The sequence below is a fragment of the Serinus canaria genome, chromosome 26 (assembly GCF_022539315.1).
Source record: "Serinus canaria isolate serCan28SL12 chromosome 26, serCan2020, whole genome shotgun sequence".
Taxonomy (NCBI): Eukaryota; Metazoa; Chordata; class Aves; order Passeriformes; family Fringillidae; genus Serinus; species Serinus canaria.
Window position 1 is genome coordinate 825,657 of NC_066339.1, and position 20,326 is coordinate 845,982.

General features: G+C 46.2%; 1 protein-coding gene across 11 annotated transcripts in view; it reads left to right on the plus strand.

Moving 5' to 3' along the window:
- The window catches only part of PPP1R12B (protein phosphatase 1 regulatory subunit 12B), a 134,224-nt gene that overhangs the window by 72,582 nt on the left and 41,316 nt on the right, over nt 1–20,326 (plus strand). For all 11 annotated transcript variants that reach the window (XM_030231073.2, XM_030231071.2, XM_030231075.2 and 8 more), the window contains 5 exons: nt 7,728–7,818; nt 8,803–8,946; nt 9,651–9,834; nt 10,365–10,477; nt 11,771–11,815. In XM_030231073.2, coding sequence (XP_030086933.1) covers nt 7,728–7,818; nt 8,803–8,946; nt 9,651–9,834; nt 10,365–10,477; nt 11,771–11,815 — 577 coding nt within the window. The remainder of the gene's footprint in view (nt 1–7,727; nt 7,819–8,802; nt 8,947–9,650; nt 9,835–10,364; nt 10,478–11,770; nt 11,816–20,326) is intronic.

Genomic DNA, 20,326 nt, shown 5'->3' on the forward strand with positions numbered 1-20,326 from the left:
CAAGGATGTACCTGAAATATTTGTAGAGATCCTGTGTGTCACTACAGCTGAGAGCTAATTCAGCACTAAATCAGCTAATCTGATTTAAATTCTGTGCTCCACGGTATTGACCTGGGGATGTGACAGCTGGAGGAGCCAAAGAAGCCAAGTAACTTCCCTGGCATTTCTATTGAAAAGTGTTTGGGCAGACTTTATCTTTTGTACCTGATAACAGTGGACACTGGAAATTGAACCAAAGCCACTGGCTAAGAAATTGCAATGTGAGCTCAGTAGGAAATGGAAATCTTTGATACATTATTAATATTGAGTGATATTTTGCATAATTCATCTGGGGCTGATCTGTGATCCCGTTCCTTGGAGCTGCTCAAACATCTCCTGCTCCCACAAGGTGGCAGTGAGAGGCTGCTGGGAAGCACTGGCAGGCAAACACTGCTCCTCGGGCTTACTTGGTTCAGCAGCTGAATTTGACCACCATCAGGTTTTGATTTTACTTTATTTTTTAGTTGCAGGAGACAATTTACCAAACACTCAGAGTTTTGCCAAGTAAATTTTTTTTTTTTTGTTTCCCCAGGGATTTTCTGCCCTGGAAAATTTCCTGTTTCAGACTGCAAGCTAGCTTTTGGGAAAGCCCTAACAGGTCTGCTTAAAGTTGTGAAAAATGTCAAATTGTGTTGGTTCGGTTGCAAATGAGAGGGATGCTGGCAGAGGCAGGACAATGGTTTCCTCTATCAGTGGCAGGAAGTTCCATCCTGTTCCAGTTCCTGCAGCAGATTTTTAATGCAAGGATGCAGCTCCTGAAACAGTGCACCTTATTCCCTATCACAGTGATAACTTACTCAGTGTTGTGTATTGACACCTGAAGTCCTGTGCTGCACACAAACAATTCGAAAATATTCCATCCTGGTAAGCTTTGTGCTTGTGATGGTCACAGCTGACACATTCAGTGACAGGGTCATGCTGCCACTTCAGGTGGTGTTGGCTGTCTCTGCTCTGGGATTGCAGCACTCTTTGCTTTCCTCTTACAGAAGGAGTTCCTGGATTGTTTTTGGTTTTTAGAAAAGTAAGTGTTCTTCTCTTCTGGCAGAAGTTTAAAGGTCTGAGTTCACAGCAACAGTTACTGCAGCCAGTTTAGGGAATGTGATCACTGAGAATGTTTGTTGCCTTTTCACTCTTCACCATAATGCTGAGTGACATTAATTAATGTGAAGGGATTACATAGATCATTAAAAGCTTCTCATGTATGTGCTGACTCCCCCCAGCCCAAACTTGGTGAGCTTTCAGGAGAACCAATGCTGTATTTTATTCCTCTGGCAGAGGGATTGCAGGGCTGTGTTCCCAGCTGGATCTGCAACCTGAGCACTCCTCACCTCGTGTTGGAGCCATCCAGGCTGCCAGGGAAGCACAAGGAGCTGCCGTGGGGACACAGCACAGAAGGAGCAGCTCTGCTCTCTGAGGGGCACAGACAGAACTGAACATGGAGCCATGGAATGCTTTGGTTTGGGTTGGGAAGTTGGTCAGGATCTTACAGCTCATCTCGTCATAAGGATGCCTTCCACTAGACCAGGTGGCTTCAAGCCCCATCCAGCCTGGCATTGAACACTACCAGGGATGGGGCATGGGAAAGCACCAAAATTGTTCAGAACTCCCTGTTGGGAAATGTTCTTGTAGCCTCAGCTGTCATACATTTAACCTCACCCCCTTGTAAATGTCCCATGGAAAGAGGAGTTCTGCAGGTATAAAGGCAGCTGGTTGTTCTGATTAACAAGTGGCACAGATCACAATCTCTTGGATCAGCACCTGAACATGTTGAGCGAAGCAGAGCTGTGAGAAATAAAGAAATTCATCTGCTGCTAGTGAACCTGCTAATCAACCAGTAACCAAAGTTTCAGATACTGAAACTTGCAGGAGCTGAGAATTCATTGTCCAGATTGAAAAACAGCTCCCAGCAGCAAAAGCCTGAAAATGTGGAATTCTTAGCCAAGCCTTTTCAAGCCAGCTCTGAAAGGCTTTAGGACTATGATCTTGTTATCCTTCTGTCTTCAGCTTATTAAATAACTCAGCATTGTCAGGCTGTCTCCCACCTCATTCTGAGCTCCAGCACTTACAGTCTGATGTGTTGTCCTTCTCTCCTGCCTGAAGGGTCTCTCAGAGCACATCCAGCTTCTGGCAGTTTCTCTAATGACTATTTCCAGTTGCAGTGGGCTGATGGGCCGAATGTGTCAGCCAGGGATAAATTCAGGGAAGAACCAAAACCTGTTGCTTGGATAAGAGAGCAGGAAAGTTTCTTTTTCTGACTGTTTCCATGTAGCTGCCAATGACTGACTTTCTGCTGGGGATATAGTTCATTTTCTAACTTAAGGAATTGTATTTTAGGAACTGCTGTCAGCATTGTTGCCTGCAGAACTCATACTTGCTTCTCCTCCCTCCTCCAGCTTATGGATAGTTATTTACTAATGGCAGCTCTCCAGTTTGGAGGAATGCATTGCTGGGATGCTGTACTTTTCCAGTTTCCAGGAGAACAGTATCTGTACTTGAGACTTTTGCTGACTTTTTTTTTTATCTTCCTTTTTTCACAGTGCATGTGAGCTTTTAATATACATACATGTATATATAAACATAGTTATATGTGTGTATGCCTGAGAAATAGATGTATGTGGGACAAAGACTTGTTAAATCACTACAGTGTTTGGAATAGGGATACTGTACTCTTTTTAAGAAGAGAAATTTCAAACGTTTTAAGTCTGAGTAGCCACATAGCTTTCCATGTGGTGAACACACCTCCTTGTGGACAGGGAACCAAACCTGTGCCTGGCTCCCCCGACCTGTGTTACTTGGATTTGGAAGAGCCAAAAGTCTGTCCTGGCTTCCAGGAACACTGTCACTGTTGGTTCTAGTCTAGTGAGTCTAGTTCAGAGTCTCTTCTAAGCTAGAAAGAGGTGAGAGGATTTGGAGAGCGCCTATGAAGAGCTTGCCTCCAGAACAGCCCCATCAAGCCCAGCTCCAGTTCATGACCAGCAGAGTCTCATTTCCAGAGACTGGGGAAAACTGTGGTGATGAACCAGTTACTGTGTGCAGTTCATGTTCTTACTGTGCTGGCTGCAGGACCTGGATATACTGGAGAAGGACCTGACAGGGATGGAGGGAACCTGTCATGGCCCAATGCAGCTCCTGTTGAGGGTGTATCTCAGTTTTCAGTCCTGACAGCAGAACTAAATTCCTTGAAGAAATTCTGAGAAGAGAGCAGCTGTAGAACTTGGTGGATGTTTAGCTTCCAAATTTGTTGCCAGGTGTTCATAGAATGCCAGAAAGGTTTGGGTTGGAAGGGAACTTACAGCTCATCTTATTCCATCCCCTGCCATGGGCAGGGGCACCTTCCACTAGACCAGGTGGCTTCAAGCCCTGTCCAGCCTGGCCTTGAACACTTCCAGGGATGGGGCAGCCACAGCTGCTCTGCCACACGTAGGTGATGTAAAACTCCAAGTTTTGCACATTTTTGCTGTTCCCTCTGGGTCTTGGTGATGTTCTGCCAAAGGACTCTATGATGGTGAATGGTGTTTGCCAGAAACACTTAAAGCTCTGAGTGCCTGAAGGAGTTCAGGATGGCAGGATGGAGACCAGTGTCATAAAAGGATTATCAGAAGACTGTATGTTTCTTGGAGAAATTAATCTTCTGTTCTTGTTACCCATGCACCAACCAACAGGGCATTGTACCTCTCTTTTCTGCATCGTTCATCCTTGACTTGGGAGGGGTTTCACCTCACCCAAGGTGAGTATTTTCTTTCCCTCTGGCCAGCATTCTCTAACACACAGATTGCTCCAGTATTCCTGGTTTACCAGCCTGAATACCCAGCCTTCCTATTTCCTGGGCTGAATCTCCCCTTCTATTAGTATTGTCTTGCAGCTCCTTTTGCCTTGATATGGTGATGAGTAGTTGGGATCCATTTGAGTTTTACACTGTTCTTGGTGAAAGAATTGACAGATGAAAATAGGTCTTTTATTGAAAATAGGCAGGATTAAGTGGGAGCCAGGTTCATCAGTCAGTTACCAGTTTTTTTTCCTAGGTAATATACAAACCAGAAGCCTGTAGCTCTCTCAGGGCAGCAGGACACACTCTTCTCTGTGAGAGTTGTAAAACTCTGCAGTGGTTTTGCTGACTCTCACATACACATCTTGAACAATTTCTATTCTTCTCCTTGAACTTACAGCCAAAACTCTGGTAAAAATCTGTTCTGCTTTATACATGCCTTGGGCTTGGTGTGATGGCTGCTCTTATTGCAAGTATTTCTCAGAGAAAGCTTATTGCAAGGAAACACAACACAAAGGGCCTTTCCTTTGAAGATCGGCTTGGACCCTGAGATATTTGCTTGAAATAAGAGGGTGACACAGGCTCTGCACTTCAGGCAGCAGCATGTTCCTTTAAAACATAATTAAAAACTCTTTGGCTTGTTCAGATGCTGCCTCATACCCCATTTGGTGCTTGTGCCCTGCAGCCTGCTGTGCTCTGCAGTGTTCCTGCTTTGGAGAGCAGTGTGCTGCACTGCCTGTGCCATCCAGCCTAGCCCAGCCCTGAGCTGCGCCCAACTCTCCATCTCCTTCGTGTCCATTTGTTCTCTCTCTCTCTTCCAGCCCATTTAGCACACTCAGGTCTTTCAAAATTCAGTTTGTAAGTGAAGTGACACATTGTAAGATCTGTCTTTTCTCTGCCTTCCCCCAAAATTAAAAAGCAAAGCACGCAGGGTCCCAAGCAGGACACACTTGGCCTGCACTGCCAGGCTGCAGTGAGCAGTTACAGGTACTGACATCAGAGCCCCTCCTTCAGCACCTGGAGCAGGCTGTGGCTGCTCCCTTGCAGAAACCAGCTCTGTCACTGTGCAGTGGCTCTGCTGACTTGCCTCAGAAAATTTGGTTGTCTCATGCTGTAAATGGCTTTGGGTGAGCTCCAGGAAGTGATGAATTCTGTAAATGGAAAGAACCCAAAAGTTGGCGAATGACTGCGGCTATGCCAGGCTGAGCCATGCTGACCTGCAGGATGTGCTCAACAGAAAATCAAGTTGCTCTTGCAGGTTGGTTTCCTAGAATGGCTAATGATGCTGTAAGATGTCTGTATTTTTATATAAATTCTGGGGGAGCAGAGGGGAAAAAGCCTGGGAGGATGATGGGTAAAAGACCCAAAATGGTTTTTCTCTTGCCCTACCCAAAGCAAAGCTGTGGCTGAACTGCTCCAAGGAAAGCAGCAGCTTCCTGCAAGTGCCTGGGCTGCCCCTTCTGCAGAGCCCCTCCCCACGCCTGGGGCTGACCTGGTCCCCACAGATTTGCCAAACCATTCCTGAATTTCATTTGCAAACCTCTTTTGTCCTCTCTGTACCTGTAGCTCCTACATACCTGTGTCCTCATTGCAGAGTAAATTCTACTGATTCAAAGCCATTGCAGCAAAGTGCCTGTTGTACTGAGCTACAAATTTACTTGGTTTAAAAATTTCAGGAATTTATATGATTTTACTACTGCTCTGAACTTAATTTGCAGTATATTTTGCAAATGCCTTCTTCCTGTAGGTGGCTTATTGCTTCTGACTGCTGGGCAAACAGCAGTGATTCTGCTTGTGTCAAAAGCTGCAGAAAATGCTTATTGTTTCCTTAATGTGCCATTACCTGGACAGTGCACACACTGCAGCAGAGAGAACAGGAGAGTTCCTGCTCTGCAAAATTAGGAGTTGCACAGCTTTCACTCATCAAACAGCAGCTTTTTTTGTTCATGAAACAGCAAATCCTTGAGAGACAGTCATCCCTCTGGAGTGTAGGCGCTTCCCGTGTTGGCATATCCATCACAGCTCATGTGTCTGTCTGGACAATCAATGAGAAGAAATGAGCTCCTCTGCAGTGCATGCACATGGCTTGTGCTGGAGGCTCCTTGTGAAGGTGATAAATCACACCCTGCTAGTGCAGCTCTGCAAGCCCTCTCATCTCCATTGCAGGCAGCTCCCTGGGCACAGTTCAAAGAATCATGGAATTTCCTGAGTGGGACAGGATCTCAGGGATCATTGAGTCCAACCCCTGGCCGTACACAGACACCCCAGCAATCTCACTCTGTCCCTGACAGTGCTGTCCAAACACTTCAGGAGCTCTGGCAACCTCGGGGCTGTGCACATTCCCTGGGGAGCTTGGGCAGTGCCCAGCACCCTCTGGGAAAGAAACCTTTTTCACAATATCCAGCCTGACCCTCCTCTGACACAGCTTCATGTCATTCCTTTGGGTCCTGTGCCTGGTCACAGAGAGCAGAGATCAGTGCCTGCCCCTCCAGGAGTCTCCAGTGCAGCATCCCTGGCACAGACTCAATCCTTTGCACTTTCCTTGGCCTCTGGAGATCAGGGTTGTTCAGTGCATTATATATCAGGTCAATCCTTGCGCCAGTTTCAGGTGAGACGGCTCTTATATGAGCCCCACAACACCTGAGGAGCTGGGAGGTGACTGTCTGTACCTCCCACAAGCCAAGAAACCCTGTAAAGGGGATTTCTCTCTGGAAGCCAGGCTGTTTTGCTGCACTGCTGAACCAGCACTGAACACAGGTCCTGAGGGTGGATAAAACCCACCATGGCAGATTATTGTAGAATGATCCAAATTTCCAGATTCTCTGTGGTTTTGTCACAGTGCAGCAGTTTAGTGAACTTTCTAATAAATGTCTTAACATACTGGATCAGAAATCCTCTTCAGCACATTACCTTTCCCATGAAGGTGTTGGACTAAAACCAGGAAAAGAGTCCAAGGACAAAGTAAGTGTATTCACCTTCATCCCTCACTTAGCTCACTGCCCTTTAAACACATGCAGACCTCTGGTGCAGCGTTAACCTGGCAGTGATAGACCTGCAAAGAACATTCCAGCACCCTCATCCCTGTACAGTGATACAGTGTGAATAATCATTCCATATTAACCAGGCTGAAGAGTAAAGTTTAATTAACTGTTCATAAGACTGAAGCCTCTCTTCCAGAATGGAAATCATTTACTGCTGTGCACTTCTTGACTCAGAGCACTGCTCAATTCCTCACCAGTTCCTCCCAGTGAATGCCAGGGCAGAGGCTGCAGTTTATGTATTCTCATGTGAATAATTCTTTCAAATTCTCCCAGCTTTGATGAAATCTAGTTGTGCACAAGTCTGTGTTTAACTGTGGGTTTTTCAGTGTTAAGGATCTTGATTTACACAGAGTGTGAAGGTCATTTCTTTATTTCCATGGCTTGTTCCAAGGCGTGTGTGTGTGATGCCTGCAGTTCAGTGGCTCCTGGCGTGATGGGTTTCATATTGATGAAGGCAGCAGATTGCAGGAATATGATCGTGACTGTAATGACAGGAAGGAGGGTCTGAGGAATGCACCAGCACAGGATTTCTGTTCTGAGATTTTTGTCTGAATGAGAGGGCCTTTATGAGGAGCGGGGTTCTTTTCCTAATGATGCAATGATTTGGAATGGAGCAATTAATGTCGAGGATAGGTGCACCTTTTAAACAGAGCATGTCCAACACTAAAGGGTTTATTGAGAGGCTCTGGGGAGAAGGTGCTGTTAACACGTGTGCATTGTGTGCTCGTGGGGAAGTTATCCCAAAGAAACAGCAATAGCAGATGGAGCTAAAATTAGTTTTTGTCCATGAGAAAGAGAATAATAGCTCAGGAGTCTACAGAGACAGGAAGGCAGATCATCTGCTTTTACTTTAACCTCTTCTGCACCTTCTTTCTTTCCAGGTCATATCTGACTCCAGTGCGGGATGAGGAAGCAGAATCGCTGAGAAAGGCACGATCCAGACAGGCCCGGCAGACTCGCAGGTCTACCCAGGTACAGAATGGAAATGTTCACATTCATGTGGAGGATGAAGAGAGCTGCTTAATTGGTTACCCAGAAAAGCTGTGACTGCCTCATCCCTGGAAGTGTCCAAGGCCAGGCTGGACAGGGCTTGGAGCAACCTGGGATAGTGGGGGGAGTCCCTGCCCATGGCAGGGGTGGAATGAGATGAGCTTTAAGTTCCCTTTTAATCCAAACCATTCCATGAATCTGTAAAGAGGCAGGATTTTCTTTTTGGTTATGTTATTTCTTAGGACAAGGGACTTGTCTGCACTCACACTGTTTTGGAGAGGTTCTGGCAAAATTTCCTTCAAGCAGTTATTACAAAACCCTCCCACAGACATACATGACTTAGATTTCCAAGCTTTGCTTTCTGCAATGTACCTGCCTCCTAGTTTGTAGTGTGATCACATATATTTGGGTTGCTTTGAGTCAGTGATTATGTCAGTAGGCTGAGAAACACAGTAAAGGCAACAGAATTCTTCCCTTTCTCTTACCATGGGGATGAAACGTGAGCCTGACCAGATGTGAGTCTGTGGCATTTTAAACTGACCTGGAAGACTGAAAATGTAATTTCAGGCTGGAGAATTTTCCAAGGAGACTGTAGAGCCCCTTCCAGTGCCTAAAGGGGCTCCAAGAGAGATGGAGAAGGACTTTGAGCAAGGACCTGAAGGGACAGGACAAGGGGCAGTAGCTTCCCATTGCCAGAGGGCAGGGTTAGATGGGATATTGGGAAGGAATTCTTGGCGTGAGGGTGATGAGGCCCTGGCACAGGGTGCCCAGAGCAGCTGTGGCTGTCCCATCCCTGGAAGTGTCGAAGGGCAGACTGAATGGGACTTGGAGCAACCTGGGCTAGTGGAAGGTGTCCCTGCCCTTTGGGGGGGCGAGATGAGATGAGCTTCGAGGTTCCTTCCAAGCCAAACCAGTGTGGGGTTCTGTGATTCTGTGCATGAATGGAAGGCTGATGTTTCCCTGCAGGGAGTGACCCTGACGGACCTGCAGGAGGCCGAGCGCACGTTCAGCCGGTCGCGGGCGGAGCGCCAGGCGCAGGAGCCACAGGGTGACAGAGCCGAGGACAGCAGTGACAGACCTGCACGCTGGGCACGGAGCACGGACGACGAGGTGATCCTTCTGCCTCAGCACCCCTTTCCTGAGAGCTGCCAAAACCGTTTAGGAGAGCTGACATCAAGAGATATTCATTGGTGGTTATCTTTTTATTCTGAGGGGGGCACACTAGCTGGAAAGAGGCACTGCTGGCTGAGGAGCAGCAGTTCAGCATGAGGGAGGTGCACGTGGAGGTGGTGGCGCTTAGCTCTGCCTTTGCTCTCCTCTGGGAATTTCACCTTTCTGTCTCTTGCCAGAAAATAAAATGGTGTAAATCCCAGAAAGTGTAATGAGAAGGCTAATGATAGAAATGTGGCCTGTATCCATCCTGCTGTGCAGTCTGGGCAGAGGCTTTGTGTTTCACAGATGTTCAATATGTAATGGGAAAGCAGTTTTCTGCCCCTGCCACCACCTCTGTTTTTTTCACTCTAAATCATATCTTTCTATTAGAGAAGTTGTGTCTCCTGCCATGAGCTGTAGGGGCAAAGGGATTGATCCCCGATCTCCAGCTGTGGAAGGTGCTTTTACACTGTAGCTGTGCAATGACTTTAACATCCATCCTTATCTGATGGAATGGACCTGATCTGACAAGTGCAGGTGATCACTTCTAGCAGTAGTGAAGAAAACATTGCACTCTGAAAAATTACTCCATTCTTTGAAATCCAAAATCTGGTACTTCCTTTTCATTGAACTATTTTTCTGTCATGGCTCTTTGTTTCTAGACCGTCTATCGGCGATTGAGGGGCCCAGCACAGCCCGACAAACCCACAACACCTGTGTCTCCTTCCACAGCAGCACCTCTGCTCTATACAAGCTCCTACCTGACTCGAACAAATAAATATCTAGGGCTGGACTCTGTGAATCCAGCAGATTTCAGAGCAGCAGGCACAGAGATGGAGAAAAATGGTATGTACCAGGAGAGTAAAGAACAAAGCTAAAGGGTTTTCTTGTGGTTTAGAACTTCCAGTGTGCACAGATGGAGAGAACACGTTTACTTGTTACTCTGAGGGAAGCTGTCACATCACAAAACAAGTGTTATTTGTTTAAATGAAGTTAAACAAATTCCTATTGATTGTAACAGAGGGATAAAAGGATATTTTTCATTTTGGATAAATAAATGAGATAGTGATCATGGAGCATTTAGCTATTTGAGCTGGGGAAAGAGGTTCCCCTAGTACAGTTTGTCCTCAGAACAGGAGTAAGTCAGGATGACTTCAGGAGTGCTGGCAGCTGGGGTAACTTCTCTGGCTCTGATGAGGGAAGGAGTGTGAGTATCCAGCTGTAGTAGGAGATTCCATTTCATTTGGTTTAATAACTCCTTTGTAATATAACACAAGGCAAGATGACCTTGATCAGCTTGAAGAGAACCCCAGAACCTTAACAAAGACAGAGATGTAAATCACTGAAACCAAAGCAGTCTTTCTTTGCTTGGCCAGAGTGTGAAGATCAGGATTCAGATGACAGATCCCTGAACAAACAGTCGATCCGAGAACGGCGACGGCCAAAAGAGAGACGGAGAGGCACCGGCATCATCTTCTCCACACAAGATGTAAGTCTGAGCTCCTTAGAAACAGAAACTCCAGGGTGAATTTTCTTCCCATTCCAAGCTTCATGATTTTCTTCCCAGTCCATTGATTTCCCCTTAGTTCTTCCCTCTCCAGCTCTCTTTCAGACTGGCCTATCCAAAGGTCTTACATCCCTGTTTGGCCCATGTCAGAGCGAGCAGCAGGCTCTGGGCAGCCTGTTCTGAGCCATATCATGGGAACCCTGCAGGACTGGGAAAGGCCCACATGGGAGAGGAGAGATTCAAAGTCTAATTCCTTTGGAAGAAGGTCACAAGTCACCTGAAGTATTTTCAAATTTCTTCAAGCCCAGATTTGTCTGCTCTTTAGGCCCCCTGAAAGAAAGACAATAGGAAGAAAACTCATGTCTGGGTCCCCTCCCAGCGCCAGGGAACACTCACAGCATAAATGCAGAAGAGCTGTCTGTGTCAGGGTCATTTCTCTTAGTCCTGGTTTCAAAGGATTTCTTCAGTCTGAGGGAAGGTATCCAACCCTCCAAACTTTGGTTAGAGCCTCAGGTAGGAAAATAAATCACCTTTTCCAGGAGAGAATAAGAATTACGAAATTATGGTTCATGAGTTGAGTCCAGAGTCAGCAGAGATGCCATGGTAGTTCACATTTGTTCTGTGAAATCCTGGAGCAGTTACAAAGGGCAGTGGCTTAGAGAAGCTATGCAAGTACAAGTTACCTGGGATGATGAGTCTTTCCACCTGGACTCTAACTGAACTGGAGATACTTTTGGAAGTCAATATTACAACAGGAAGTCAGTATTATGACAGTATTTCAGATGTGCAGTTTTTCCAAGTTTTTTTCCCTCAGTGTATTAGGGACTTCCTCCCAACTCCTCAGAAGCATTGAAATGGCAGGAGTCATCTCAAGAGAGTAATTCTGTCCTCAATACCAAGATCTTCTAAATGGCCATTAGGACAGCAAACCTGATCTGATAATTAGCCAAAAGCTTTCGGGCAGGCATTTCTTTTGACAGAAGTTTTCCTAACATTAGCATCAAATAATTTTTTCACTGAAAGGGTGTTAGGGACTGGCAGAGGCTGCCCAGGGCAGTGGTGGAGTCTCCATTCCTGGAAGGGTTCAAAACACACATAGTTGTGGCACTTTGTGCTGTGGTGGAGTTGACATGGTGTGTTTAGTCAAAGGTTGGACTTGGAGGTCTTTTCCAACCTTAATGATTCTGTGATTCTATAAACAATACATTATCTTCTTGGGATAAAGTTTTGTTGTCTCCAGAGCTGCCTAATTTTATTGTTTGCCTTTCCTCCTAGGATGAAGATGAAGTTGGTGGAAACGAGGAGGTGAAGGAAACTCGGGTGAGACCACGTATCTGAATCACTGATGTGTCATTCATTGGTGCTGGTGGCAGAGTGTTCTGTGACTTTTATTCTTGTCTATAAGAGAGTTCAGGCTCTGCTCAGGAGTATGAACAGGCAGGTAGTTCCAAGCAGCAAATTCCTTACTGATTTCTCTTCTGAAAGATGAGGTATATCTGCAGAGTGGCCTGAGTTCAGTGTTGGCTCCTGGAGAGCTGCACAGGAGTTGTGGAGCATGGAGGGAATGCAGTGGTGGGGCTGCGGTGCTGGGGCAGTGGGATCCCAAGTGTCCTGGGGAAGGTGTGACCTTGGACCTTGGAATCACTGCTATTTTGGACAGGATGTTTTGTATTTCTGGAATCTGCTCTTCTGTCTCACGGATTTGTTTTCTTGTGGGAAATGGTCTTTGCAAGCAGCACATCAGAGGTTGTTCAGTGTTCCCCTGTTCTTGCAATAGTCTCATCCTTTGAGGCCCTTTCTTTCATTTTATAATAATTACTGAGTCTTTCCAAATTGCCTTGGTTTCCTTTGGTTTTGTTTGTCTTTGTCTGAAACACATTTGAGCCTGACAACATGACTGACTCTGACAATGTCAAAGCTAAATACATTTCCAAGCTATTAAAGTGCAATGTGGAAGACCTGGGAGAAGTAGCAAATGTAAGGTTGCATAGAGGTCAGCCTGCTTGTGGGATGTTCCATTTTTGCTGGGAAACGTTGAAGCTGGGGGAGCCTTTCCCTATGCTTTGCAATGCAGTAGAGTGATTAAAGCATCATTTAGTTGGAATTAACTGGTTCTTTGCTGAAAATTGACAATAACTCTCTTCAAACTGTGTTTTTGTTTTCATTCTTGCAATATTCAGTCAGAATGCGGCAAAGTCACGGCAAGCCTTGCTGGGGCCAGAGCCTCACGTGGTGCTGGGATGGTGTTTAGCATGTGCTTATCTTTCCATGCCAGCCCTTGCTTTCCCAGTGCTTACTTTGCACTTTACTCCACTTGAAATGTGAGATATTCCTGCTCACAGAAGCATCATCTGCTTCAAGCAGGCCAGCTCTTCCCACAGGAGTTTCTGCTCATCACAGTGCAGAGCTTCCTGAATTCTTCACTGAACCCTGCAGCAAAGATTTGGCCATTTATCGTCATTAAAATTGTTTTGACATTTCTGCTGCCTCACAGTAAGACTGAAGGAGGGGAGTTTTGTAATGTCTAAAAGTAATAATCATAATAGGGACACCTTGTTTCCAACAGGCATGTTTGGGACTTGCTGGGAATGTCTTGTTCTTCTGGGAAGTTGTCCCAGATTACCTAAATTAAGACAAAAGAGTAGCTGAGGCTGCAGGTTTGGAGTCTTCCTGGAGTCTAATTCTAAAATTGCTGAAGATTTTATTGAGCACAGTCCTCACTGCTCATGTAAATGGACAAGCTGCACTTTGGGAGAACCCAGCTGCCCAAAAAATTCAAGGTCACCCAGTCTCTTACAATTAATAATGCTGGTTTTCCCCAAATTAACAGCAAGGATTCCTTTTGTCTTACACTTCAGTGATTTTCTTGTGGACTCCATCTGAAAGCAGAGGCACTTCTTTCAGTTCCATCATCCCCTTTGTGCAGGTGCTTCATGGCACCAGTATCCTGGTTTCTTATGCACCCAACATACCTTAGACCTGGATTAGACTGTCCTCCCACTCTGCTAGAGCTGGTTTTCCCATTTTCCCAGTCCTCTTGTTTTTATCCAGTTCCCAGTTTATTTTCTTGAATGCATACTTCCAGCATCATGTCACTTAGTCAGCCTTCACTGATTTATTTGAGATCCAAATCAGAGATTTCTGTCCTAACTGGCCATCACTTTGGCAGGAATCATAGACCAGCTCTCTGTTTTCAGTTCTAGTGCCAATAAGAAAGTACAGTTAATAATCATTAATTCTTCAGTAAATATAGTTCTAGGATGGCAGGTGCCAAATGTCACCAGGTTGTGAACTTGAACAGTCTGGAGTGTCCCATTTTAGTAGTAGAACCCCAAAGAATCTGATTTTGTGGGAGCGGTTACATTTTTCCTCCAATGTTTATATCTTGGCTGATATCAGGATTATTTTCATGGAAGCCAAAAAAAGGACTTGCTTGAAATCCCTCCTCCAAACTCTGCAGTGCTGGAGACTAGCACAGGAAAGGTAAAGGCAGTTTTGGGAAGAAAAAAAGGAGCAAATACATGTTGTTCTAATTCTCAAAAGTGGATGAATTATTTTGGCTGAGCTCATGAGCACCAGAGTGGGAAGCCAGCCCAGACGCTTTGGCTGAGGTTTAGGCAACTAAGAGGTCTCATAGTGGGATGTGTCAGTGTCCTTCATGTGTTCTGCTCCCACCCCAGCTCCCTCCGTGGGACACAGACTGCCTGGATGCACTGTGGAAAGTTGGAAGAGCAGACAAAGTTTTATTGTGGAACAAATGTTCAAGGGTACAAGGACTTCAGCTGGAAAAAGCCTCTGGGGAAGCAGCTTTAGGAGAAGTTTTTCTGTGATTCCAGTAGGAAGGAGCTGCAAAGGAAGGAGTTTTGTGTGGTCTGGGGAGACCTGAGCTCAAAACAAAGGTGGGGGAGAAGCTTGGCGACAATCTTGTCTCTGTTTCTCAGAAAATAAAGACTGGGAGAGTCAAAAGCTCATGTTATACCCAGACTGAGCTGGGGGGAGGCTGGAGCTGGGAAACTTTCCCTGTTTCTTCAAGACGCTGACTGCAGAATACCAGTGGGAATTCCAGTGTTGGTGAGGCCACTGAGGCCAAATGCAGCAGAGACAGTGTGGGTAGGGATTAATGGGCTGGTCTGGGATGCAGCAGGAGGATGATGATGAAGACTAAAGAGAATGTTCCAGTGTTCCATTTCAGAGCAAATTTTCTTTATCCCTGACTCTGCTGGCTTTGACTTGGCCCTGACTTAAAAGAATAGAATCTATTACAGACTGGTTTGGGTTGGAAAGGACCTTAAAGCCCATCCAGTCCCAGCCCTGCCATGGGCAGGGACAAACCCACTACCCCGGGTTGCTCCAAGCCCAATTCAACCTGACCTTGGACACTTCCAGGCATGGGGCAGCCGCAGCTTCTCTGGGAAACTTCTGCCATTGCTATTGCACAGCAGGAACAATTAGGAACAAATTTGGAAGAAAAGTATATTTTAAATGCCAGAGCATAGAGAACAAGTAGAAAATGTTTATAATCATTTAAAGGATTGTTTCTCCTTGCTGTTCTCTGCTGGAGCATTACAGATGTGCCTCACCCACAGGAGAGTTTGTCAAAGAAAAACTTTAAATTTAGAGGAAGACACTGATTGTTATGTTCGTAAAATAACAATTTCTGAGCAGTAAAAGTATCAAACAAAATGTCTGTTGTCATGAACTGCCTTCAGGACAGTCTGTATAGCCCAGTATAAACCCCAGACACACTAATGGAATTAAGTTTTATGGAGGAATAGCACTGAAACGTTTGATTGTCAATTACAGTTGCAGTAAGTGGATTAAATAGGCTCCATTCCTGTCTCCCTGCGCTTTGATTTATGGAATGAACCAGGCTCACTCTGGTTTGTAAATAAGTGCTCTGCCTACTTGTACTGTTACCATGAAATCACCAGATGCAACTGGATACCAATATAAACTAAATCTCTCTCTTAGAAGGGCTGAATTTCTAAGCTTAATTCCACAAGTTCTAAGGGAGGACCAATTAACTGGAAAATTCATTATACAAACTCAATGTCTTCATGTTATTGCTGATTCAGAGCTATGACCTGGGAGTCCTGATTTTGGTGTGTCCTATTTTTCACCCATATTTTTGCTTTTAGTGCCCCTTTATCCTTCCACAAAGGCTTCAGTTCAGCTTTTGTCACCAAATAGTTTTCCTTTTTGTGAAAGATGGATATGATGAATAACTAGAAGATCAGGAATAGCTTTTTTTAAGTTGTTTGTGAATGTCCTGTTGTAGTCAGACTGGGTGTACTGGGAGCCCTGGGAGTCCCCAGTCATTGCTGCCCCTTTTCCAGTGTCATGCAGCCAGCCCTGTGTCTGTGGACTGTATTTGGAAGCCAAGGAAGGCTCAGAGTCCTTCACTTCCAGGGCTCACATTGCCTAATATGGTAAGGTATGTCTGCAAGAGCTGAGCTGTTTTGCTGGGATACAAAGGAAAGTTGACCAGTAAAAGAAGCAAAATAGGTGAACTTCTGGCCAGCTGATAAGAAACTAGAATCCTTTCAATCCAGACAGTGCTGTATGGTGGTGCTCATCCTATGCTTCATTGCTGCTGGCCCGGGGTCACTTCTGGGGATTAAGGATATGAGTATTTTCCCCTGGTTTTACCCTTGAATGTTTATTTCTAGAAGAGATGTGGTGTGATATGGGAAGGAAACCATCTGGCTCCTGTCCAAGGGCACGTAGATGGCACTATGCGTCACTTGCATCATGTAGTTAAATTGGAGAGCATTTAATTCTGTGTAACATAAGGCTGGGAGAGATTGGCTCTCTTTAGTCCTGTTTATAAACAAATTGCTCTAATGGGCTGTGTATGCTGCAGAGAAAGATCTTTAATATGTATAGCAATATGAAACAGCAGCAAAGTGCTGCAGGAAGGAGCATGAGCTGAGGCTTTGCCATGAGTTGAGTGTGGTGAAGAACATCCTCATTGTGTGCAGAGTGCCCTGGGTTCTCTGGGAGGTGAAGGGGGCAGACAGCAGAGAAATTAAAATTCATTCTGCAAATATTCCTACAAAAAGGCTTCATATCTGCACAGAGGATTTGCCTTGTGAGTCTCCAGCCTGATGTGCTTGTGTTGGTTTTTCTTAACCTCAGTATGTGGAGAAGGGCATCAGCCTGGGTGGCTGCTCTCTGTGTTGGTACAGCACTTCACTCCTCAGCCTGGCTGTGAGCACCAGTTTACAGCTCTGGGAAAACATATTGTTTGTGCCTAAAGCCAAGTGACCCAAGTGGGTTATGTGACTACAGGGTTACAGCTGAATGCCTTCAGGTGAATTCCTCTAACTCACAAAGTTGCTGAATTAGGAAGGTGTAATGTGAAGCAGTGATGGGGATGGGGATGGGTAACACAAAACCAGCTAAAAGCCAATCTGTGAGTCCTGGGAAGATGAAGCAAAACAGCCAGTCCTCCAGGAGTGATTCCCAAGGTCACAAACTCATAATTATTTAAGGTAACTTTACGCTTTAGCATCTTGTTCAGTAGATTGCTGTCAGACTTGCAGTGCAGTCTGAGGTGACTGATCCTTCTCAGTTGTTGGTAAGTCATTCCCCTGCAGCCATGGGGCTTGGCTTGGCCCTGCAGCAGCCACCCACAGCTCCCTTGGCTGCTGATGGCATTGCTGGGAGGCCTGTGCAGTCAGTTCAGATGATCCCAGCTCACCCCAGGCTCCTTCTCAGCTATTGCACAGAGTCCTGGGAATTCTCCTGCTTTCTCCTCAGAAGGAGCTGGGAGCAGTGTGATGGACAGGGTGACAACAGGATCCATGACATCTGTGTGCGTCTCTCCAGGGCTGTGTGGACACACCACAGCCACTCCAGGAAACAGGAGTGCTCACTCCTGGGTGAATGTTAGCCCAGACCCACCGGCCTGAGGAGCAGCATTGCTCCTGCCCCATACCCCAGAGACAGAATAAATCTCACTATTGTTTTACATCTATTTATGTTTGTAATTTTTTACTTTCTTAAGGTGATGCTTTATATGTGGTTGTGCTTATACATGTAACAGAGCATCCCACCACTTCTTGTGGGAACCTGTCAAAATCTGTCTCCTCGTGACATATTCAACACTATGGAAAGGAGTCTGTGACTGCAGAACTGTTTGGAGCAGGTTCTGGGCCCCTCTGGGAGCTGATGATCCTACCTCAGTGTCAGTCATCCAGTGGGCTGGGGGAGGATGTCTCTCCTGACATGTTTGAAGTCATCCTCCAAAAAATCTGATCTGCTGAATTAAACTTCCTGCCTGCAGCAGTAGATATCTGGGTGGGCTGTGTCATGGTGACACCAGTGTCTGCTCTGGACAAGGGGATTGGGAGCAATGCGAACGGGCTGCAGCACATGGAATTGGCATGTGCCATGCTCGGGCTCCGCTTCTGGCCCTTCTCCCCAGTGTGAGAATCTGCACCCAGTTCTGGGCTTCCAGCACAGGAAGGATGTGGAACTGCTGGAACTGGAGTCCAGAGGAGGCCAGAAAGCTGCTCCAGGGCTGGAGTCCCTCTGCTCTGGGAGAGCTGGGGATGTTCACCTGGAGAAGAGAAGGCTCCAGGGAGACCTCAGAGCCCCTTCCGGTGACCTCAGAGCCCCTCTCCAGGAGAGCTGGAGAGGGACTTCGGACAAGACATAGCATGACAGGACAAGGGGGAAATGGCTTCCCACTGCCAAAGGGCAGGGATAGATGGGGTATGAGGAAAAAATTCTTCCCTGTGAGGGTGGGGAGGCCCTGGCACAGGGTTGCCCAGAGCAGCTGTGGCTGCCCCAAGCCTTTAAGTGTCCCAGGCCAGGTTGGACAGGTCTTGGAGCAACCTGGTAAGTGAAAGGTGTCACTGCTCGTGGCAGGGGGTAGAGTGAGATGAGCTTTAAGGTCCCTTCCAACCCAAACCATTCTGTGATTCCAGTATTCTATGGATGCTTTTCTCTAGCAAAGACAGAAGCTGATTGTCCTCATCTCCTGCCATCCCGTGCAGGCTGGTGCCATCCCACATTTATGTAGTAAATTATTTATCTCCCAGACATGTCCAGAATGAACAAAAAGCAGAAGCTGTATTGCCTCATGGCTAGCAGAGAACTTAGGAGTAATCTAAATTTGTTTGGAAAATTGGAGTCAAATTCTCTGGCAATAATATATCATTGGAAACAACCACTGTAGGAAAAATGGTATGTTGCTGTGATATAAGTGGTGATGTGGTTTGTCCTTTGTGTCTCTAAAAGGTCACTTTTGTTCAGAGTTTATATCCTCCCACATACCTCTCTAGAGAAAAAGCCTCATGTTTGGAAAATCATTGTTAGTTTTCTACTCTTGGACATGGACTTCCCCTATGAAAAGTAACATAATGAGGCATAAGCTGCTTCATAATTTGTGTTTCAAGATGTTGAATCCTTAAGGTGCAAAACTCCTGGCAGGAATTTCCCGCCTGCTCTGGTTAATTTACACTTCATTGCTCATTTTGGGGATCCTATAAGAAAGATGGAGAAAGGCTTTTTACAAGAGCTTGTAGTGACAGGACAAGGTGAAACAGCTTCCTACTGTCAGAGGAGAGGCTTAGATCAAGTATTTGGAAGAAATTCTCCCCTGTGAGGGTGCCCAGAGCAGCTGTGGCTGCCCCTGGATCCCTAGAAGTGTCCAAGGCCAGGCTGGACAGGGCTTGTGGAAAAGTGGAAGGTGTCCCTGCTCATGGCAGGAGGTGGAACAGGATGAGCTTTAATGTCCCTTCCCAGGCCATTTGGGATTCTGTAGTAGGCACCTACCAGGTGCTACTACAGAATCCAGAATCCCAGTGCTGGAGGGGTTTGAGTGGCTGTTTTACCATATAGGTTGACTTTTTATTGATCTTGGATTTCAGCCTTGGCAGTGGACATGACCCTCTGTACCACAAGGTGCTGCTGCTGAGGGATGGTCAGAAATAGGCTGAAGCACAGTGAGATGACAGTGTGCTGAAGTTACAGATTTGCCTGGCCAGTGGCACTGGGATATTGTTGTGTGTCAGCCATTCACTTCCACTGCTGAGCTGGCAGACAGGTTTTACAGCCCCAGAGTGGCTGTGCTGGGTACAGAGAATCTGATCAATGTAGATAAAGAGCAGAATGGATCATGACTATTGTCAGGGCCCTGAGATTTTTATTTCTCTGTGTCATATTTTGGAAAGTCCCTTAGCTTGAAATAGCTGTTTCCATCTGGTTCTTGTACTGCTGTTTGCTTTCTCAGCTTCTCTGGCGTGGCCTGTTCATAGCTGTGCAAATTGTTGTGTTCCTCCTTGTAAGAAACCTGGGTGAGTAGAGGGAACCTGTCAGGAAACACTTGCTGAGTGCAACTGCTAGACAGCTTCCCCTGGAAAATATGTTCCAACACTACTTTATCCTTTAATGGTTGGAACTGGATGAAATCAGTTGATTTTTTGTATGAGCAGTGCTCAAACTGGACTCGTGAGTGGACAGAGCAAAGCATCTCCCTGGATTTGCTGAAGCCTGTCCAGAGAAGGGCAGCAGAGTTGGAGGAGAGTCTGGAGCACAGTTCTGATGAGGAGCAGCTGAGGGAGCTGGAGAGGCTCAGCCTGGAGAAAATTAGGCTCAGGGAGGACCTTCTGGCTCTGCACAACTCCTGACAGGAGGGGCAGCCAGGGGGAGTTGGGCTCTGCTCCCTGGGAACAGGACAAGAGGGAATGGCCTCAAGTTGAGACAGGGGAAGTTCAGGTTGGTTATTAGGAAAAATTTCTTCCCTGAAAGGATGGTCAGGCCCTGGCACAACTGCCCAGGGCAGTGGTGGGGTCACCATACCTGGGAGTGTTCAAAAAATGT